The sequence below is a fragment of the Nelumbo lutea genome, chromosome 7 (genome assembly GCF_056320005.1).
Source record: "Nelumbo lutea isolate HS-2025 chromosome 7, American lotus-T2T, whole genome shotgun sequence".
Taxonomy (NCBI): Eukaryota; Viridiplantae; Streptophyta; class Magnoliopsida; order Proteales; family Nelumbonaceae; genus Nelumbo; species Nelumbo lutea.
The window spans coordinates 58,221,556-58,228,369 of record NC_142690.1 but is presented as its reverse complement, the minus strand read 5'-3'; the positions used below and the strand labels follow the sequence as shown (position 1 = coordinate 58,228,369).

The following is a 6,814-nucleotide window of genomic DNA, read 5'->3' as shown; positions in this document are numbered from 1 at the left end:
TCATTACTTTTTGTTTGTTTAATTTTTTTTTTCCTTCCTCATGGGTTAGAACCATTTGCTTCATCCTGCAATTGACTTTTTGCAGGTCTTTACCATGCCAGAAACAGCAGTAGGACTATTTCCAGATGTAGGAGCCTGTTATTTTTTATCCAGACTCCCTGGCTTCTTTGGTAAATCTGTTCCATCTCTATCTTACCTTATGTGTTTGTCAAATTACTAGACCTGGAATAAAAGACTCTGTTCTTCAAAATGTGAGGAAAAAAACACCTCAGGAGACCATCTTGAATCACAGATCCAAAAGATGACTAAATAAGAGTTGCCTTCCACAACAAACCATTTAAACTCAGAGGTTGTAATCTCTAATAACCTTAAACCCAGAAAAATTGCTGTACACATGATAGATTATATAGCTCAGTTGCCTGTTTTTGCATGCATTTCCATGAGAGCCAAGATCAGAAATCAATATTTGATGTTTCAATACATGACATAGATATTAGATACTACACCATGAAGGAAACAATGTCCATGAAAATGCACGGAAAAATGTATCCTCCCACCTTGCAAAACAGCTGTCTCATTCTTATTTTCGAAAGTATTCATTAACAGCACACCAGTGAATGGCCAACCGGAATCATTATATACTTGAGCAGGGTTAACAGTTATTTCCTCTGCTTCAGCTAAATCTGCCAACTCTGAAGTAAACTGCAGCTAAATCCAGTGTCTTGCTTACAATAAATGGATTACTTCTGAGTTTATCATTCCAAGTAAACAGCAGTTTACCCATTATCTTAAGCAGGGTTACTTCTAATTTCTCAGAGCATATTATGTTAACCCAAATTAGTGACAAAAAAGAATAAGAAAAGGAAAGGAAGGGGGGGGGGGGGGGGAGGAAGCATGTATAAGCCAGAAATAACTAGCATTGATATAATTACATTACCGCCATCATAAACCACTGAACCAAACCTAAGTAAATCTCTTTTCCTAATTATTTCTTTCTTTGGTTCTTTTTTTTTTTTTTTCTCTAGACCACAAGAAGCAAACCAGGCTGGCATTGGAAAACCATTTGAAGATTTTATATGGGTAGAGCTAGCAATCATATAATTAAAACAATGGAAAAAACTTTCTGGTTTCTTTTCAAACTCCTCATAAACAGCCAAATAAATAAAATGATTGAATTGAATTGAAAAAGAAAAATCAAATTTCAAAGCTTCATATATTTGCCAAACTTATAACTTGGTCCTTAGACCATGTACAAGAAATAATAGAAGAAAAGGAAAAACTACTAATCATGTGGCCTTGGATGCATCAGGATATCAAAGTCACTGATAGTCCATTCTACAACTTGATCAGAGTTCATGAAAACCTCTGTACCAACGCCAATAGAGTCCCAAGACCTATCCATAGGCACAGTCCCTGAATCCTGATAGAAAGGTAATGTGAATGCCAATTGTCCAGCCTTTAGCTTCCACTTCCTTGAACCACCGATCCATCCATCTCCTTGCTTCTTTGGGAATCCATATGATTCCCAAACCGGATGAGGTAGTATCTTAATAATCTCCTGTGGCATTGGATTGCTGTAAGGGTCGCATAGTTGGTATAGCTCTTGAGGGTGTTCAGCATTGCTAGGTGCACAGTAACTATGGTAAGCCTCATATGGAAAGTTTGTTGTGTCATTACGATATATGGGAGGGGAACCACCACGAGTAATGTGATATGGAGGACATGCTATTAAGTTGGTAGGGCTACACAGTGCAGTTGTGTTTGGACTGAGGATCATTCTGAAGTATCGATTTACATCAATTCTACTATTGCCTTCGCATCTAAGACCATCGTTCCGCCAACAGCTTCTCATCTCTAGCAAGTTGAATTGGCTATTTGCACCTCCTCCCTTGAGCACATTAAGTGTGAAAATCACTTCAAAGTCTGGTGAAATTGTAAGCTGCAATATCAGAACAAACCAAAAGAAGTTAAAACTCTTAACTACTAAAAGATATCATTGCAAATTATATGATCAAATAATCAATATGATCAGAAATCAGAAATTAATTATAGAAAAAAAATAGAAAGAAAGAAACCAGCACAATGATACTTACATCCTTAGTCATTCCTCTGGTACCATAGCCAAATTTTCCACCAGCAGTATCAGATTTCAGGGTGAGCTTTAGTGAAGGGTATTTGTCTGATGTCCTCAAAAAGTGATGAAAAGCCCAACTCTTGTCCTCTCCAAGCTTCTTTTCCCATGACACAGAGTAGTAGGAAATGTTACGTGTTACTCCTTTACCAAAATCAACATCCAAGTCATAGGTGCCAAAGAAACTTCCTCTAAGAAAATTCTCCTTTCCAACAGTTTGCAAGCTGGTATAGTTATGGAACATAAGTGGCTGATTCATACACCCCTTTCCAAAACATGAGAGTCCACCTTCTGAATGTTCAAAGGGACCAACCTTCCTTCCTTTACTGGGGCACAATCCAGCATGTGTGTCTAGGTTACCATTTCTAAGAGTAATCATCCAAAACTGATAATAGTCAGAAATAAACCTCAGGTCGTTCCCATGTACCTCACACTTGGAACCAAGATACAGTTCCTTCTGAACAGCATACAAATCTGGGTCATTAAGATGAGACAAATCTTGTCCCCTGAATGAACTAGGAAAAGGGTTTCCAACACTTAATCTGTTATCGGATTCTGTGACTCTATGATGAACAGAGAATGTCTTAGGATGGACATCAAAGCAATCCGCTGCAGCCGGGCTCCCCATCTTAGGAGCTTCATATCCAACCTTGTTACAGTAGTTCCATGAGTCTATGGCCAATCTAAGGTTAGAATTTCTCATACCAGGATCTCCCACAACGGAATATTCAGGTCCAGGCCACGCGTAATCATCTAGTTGACCGATGGAAATAGTGAAGGAAAAGATTGAAAGGAAGGAAAGAATAACTAACACCATATCCATTTTGTTTGTTGCAGACGCACGCACTGTAGGTAAACAGAAGAGAATAGAAATCAGTGTAATGGAACAAAAATGAATAAAGAGAGAGAGAAACAAAGGAAGGGAGAAGAGACTTACCGTAATGATTTCTCAGTGTTGAATCGAACGAAGTGTAGTGTTGATGATGCTGTATGTATGCGAATGAGAGTGCGAGTGAGAGTGAGAGGCAGATTCTATTTACTATTTATAAGACAAGAATCCTACTTAAAAGTAGTAACGTGTGCTGGAATGGAACTCTGTTAACCGACTTAATTAACCGAGTAACAGATAAGATTGTGATTGAAACGAAAAGAATAGGAAATAAGACAGCCGGCCAACCGAAAAGGAAGGCTAAAATGTTGGAGTTGGAGTAGGATTTAGTAGAAACGGCTGCTGGAATGGAATTCTTAACCGACTTAACTAACAGAGTAACGGATACCGAGATTGTGATTGAAACGGCAAAAATAAGAAATAAGAAAACCGGTCAACCGAAAACGGCTAAAATGTTGGAGTTGGAGTCTAATTCTCACACAGTATTTTCTTCATCTATTTGGACACTCACAACTAACAACGGCTGCTTTTGTATGGCGGTTACTGACGCCTCGAGTCATCGACACCGACCAAAGCTCATTGTGAAGATAGTTATCTTATCTTAATCATTCAGGGCTGCCACTGGTCGGATCGGGTCTAATTAGAACCAGAACCGTCCCGGTTAATAGTTCCGACGGTTATATTGAAAACTATATTTTTTTCATTAATAACAATTTTAATTTTAATTTTTGATAATATAACCATAATAAAATTGACAGAAAAGTATTAAATTATTTATATATATATTAATAAATTAAATAATTTTAATTAATATTATCTATCGAAATTGTCATGTCAAACCTAAAACATGACAAAAACTATAAGAAAATTAAGAAAATATCATATATTCAATAAAATAATTGGTTTTGGGTCTGAATTGGTTCAGGACAGGAAAGAACTAGAACCTGCTTAATTATTAATCGGGACAAAATCATGGAACCAGGCCCATTATAATCGATTCGGTTTATTTGGGTCGTCTGAATGCTATGACCCATTGACAATCCAATGTGAAAATAGGTCTCTGTTGACTAAACGACAATAGGTTGAATGTAAATCCCTGATCTGTCAAGTTATTGGGTTGGGGTGCAATCTGAATCTGGAGGGCTTAGTATGTTGGGTCACAATCTAGGTTTCGGGGAGGTCTTATTAAATTAGTCTCAATGCTAGCTTAGAAGAATCTGCTAGGATTGTACATAGATTTTCATTACTCTTTTTAGTGAACAGTAGTACATCATCACATCAACAACTTTAGGTAATAAAACATTTCTTTTTTCTCTTACAGGGACAATTCATCCAATGCACCAACTGGGCTACCCCTCAATTGTTCGAAATCAACATCCCCAAATTAGAATGCTATTATTGAAAATTAACATCCAAAATCAAATCAGATTTGAAGACCTTGGATTTGGAGTTAATCTAACTCCATTTTATAAGATATCCAGAAAAAAATTCAACAACCAAAAGCTCAGATCTGAAATCTATAAAAACAACCTATTGAATTCTTTCTATAAAATACAGATCTAAATTCTATCAAATCAGATAAGCAACCTACAACATCAAGAAGCTACATTCTAATGCAACAACAACCAGCTAATTTTTTTCTTCTGTGTGCTCAGATCTGATTTCTAAACTCAGCACTGAAAGCTAATTTGTACAGATCTGAACTCCACTGAGATATACAAAACCAAAATTCAGCTAAACTAGCAATACTATAACAGTAATAAAAAACTAAGCAAATCAACAATAGAAAGGAAGAAAACTACTAATATTAGTATTGAAGAATACATTATACAGATCAGAATCATACTACAAGTCAGAAATATGTTAAGTCTGAAATGAAATCTACAACCTATGTTCTACAGAAACTACATTCTATACTACTTAATCAAGTTAAAAATGAATTTAGAAATCTCTCAATTCAACATTAGAATCAAGGAGCTATATTCTACAAAATCAAGAATAACAATCTTAAACTATAAACATTCGACAAGAGGAAAGAAATCAGAGTGTGTGCAGATCTGAACTGTAATGTATAGAACTAAAACTACTTCTATCGGTTACATTATTGAACTAGAACAACTCTATTAAAATTTGTTTTCGAGTGCTCAGATCTGAATTCTGATTTCAGCAATGACAGTAATATATACAGATCTGAACCACACTATTTTTATAAAATATGCAGAACTAAAATGTAGCTACACTACTAAGACTAAAACAACAATCAAAGATGAAGCAAATCAGCAATATGCAAGAAGACTATTTATATCAGCAATGAAAGCTACCATATGCAGATCTGAATCCTAATATGCAGAGTTAGAAACCAGATTAACAGTGGCTAATGGTTCCTAATATTGTTGTAATAAGTCCCTGGCAGCGGCACAAAAAACTTGATGCGTATTTGCTACACTAGCAAATGCACTAGCCACACAAGTAATAGAGTATCGTTCCCACGAGGACTTATGTAGCAACTACTAGTAATATATCAGCCTACCATTATCTGAGAATCCGAAATACATATCTAACCTAAAACTAAAATCCTAACTAACAAATTATCTCTAAGAAATTAGATCAAACACATTGCATGCAAGTTGAGAAGACAAGCTAAATATGCACATAAAATGATTCAACAATTAGTTCTCTAGGCCATTCGATTAGAGTAGGATTCAGCCTTGGATTGGTGAAACCCCAAGGCAATGAACAGTCTCTCCCAAGCGCATGTTCATTCTATGCATGAGTGATGGTTCTTATATATCTAGCAAAAATCTATTCCCCATGCATGCATACCGAATTGTGCAAGTTATTTCTAACCTTGCACTCAATTCGGTTCTTGATTAACAGATCCAGATTTATATACTCTTTCTCAAGCACTCTATAACTTCCAAGAATCAATAATAGTTCGGCCAAACTGAATTAATGTTATCTGAATTCTTTCTCAAGCAATTCAGACATGACAAAATTAAGATTTGAAATTACAGATATGAAATTGCAAAACAACAATTTTTATCACTATCTCTACCATAGAATAAACACTAGTCGAGACTGAAAGAAGCCCCAGGCTCGTCAAGGATTTTTATCACTGCCTCTACCATAGAATAAACACTCGCTTGCTGGCAATTGTTTTCCGTTCATTCCACCACAAAACAAAACAATCATCATCCTTCTTTGGAAACCTCAAATTTGTTAAACAAGAGAGAACATGGAAAGAAGAGGGAAGAACCAACGGTCGCCGAGTTCAATTTTCTAAGGACTTGATAATACAAAGGGGCATTTTTCATCCATAACTAAGAGACGTGTCCCTGAGGTGGAGCTGGAAATAAAAACACATTTATAAACTAGTAAAAACTGGTATTTTGATGACTGTACAAGGGTTAATGTAAAATCGAGTTTTGCATTGAAGACATCGGTAAAACCCCCAAATAACAAAGTCCTAGTTAGGTGTGTCACGATGCCCGAAAATCTATTGCCCGATCCGATATCCAATAATCTCAGATTCGGATGTGGTAGATGTCATATCATATTGAATTCGAATGGTAGAAATAGAACTCGATTAGAAATTGGATTATAAAAATCTGAATCCGATATATATATATATATATATATATATATATATATATATATATATATATATATATATATATTATTTTTTATACATTGGTGTAATAAATAAAATCTCTTAGGTTAAATGAGGAAATATGTTCCTTGAACCCCAGCCGACCAACCCTAAGCCCTAACACAATACTTGAATCGACATTTTC

General features: G+C 35.7%; 1 protein-coding gene across 1 annotated transcript; it reads right to left on the bottom strand.

Moving 5' to 3' along the window:
- Positions 1-1,180: 1,180 nt before the first annotated feature.
- Positions 1,181-3,581, bottom strand: LOC148846549 (uncharacterized). The gene is made up of 3 exons (XM_088953438.1): positions 3,069-3,581; positions 2,094-2,977; positions 1,181-1,939 (listed from the first exon to the last, which is right to left on the bottom strand). Exons 2-3 carry the CDS (start codon positions 2,952-2,954, stop codon positions 1,283-1,285), a joined length of 1,518 nt encoding a protein of 505 aa, XP_088809564.1. The 5' UTR covers positions 2,955-2,977; positions 3,069-3,581; the 3' UTR covers positions 1,181-1,282.
- Between the last annotated feature and the right edge of the window lie 3,233 nt (positions 3,582-6,814).

Coding starts and splice junctions, on each gene's coding strand:
- LOC148846549 (XM_088953438.1), bottom strand. CDS start 2,954: ATGGATATGGTGTTAGTTATTCTTTCCTTCCTTTCAATCTTTTCCTTC. Junction 1,940..2,093: donor CCAGAGGAATGACTAAGGAT/GTAAGTATCATT, acceptor CTGATATTGCAG/CTTACAATTTCACCAGACTT.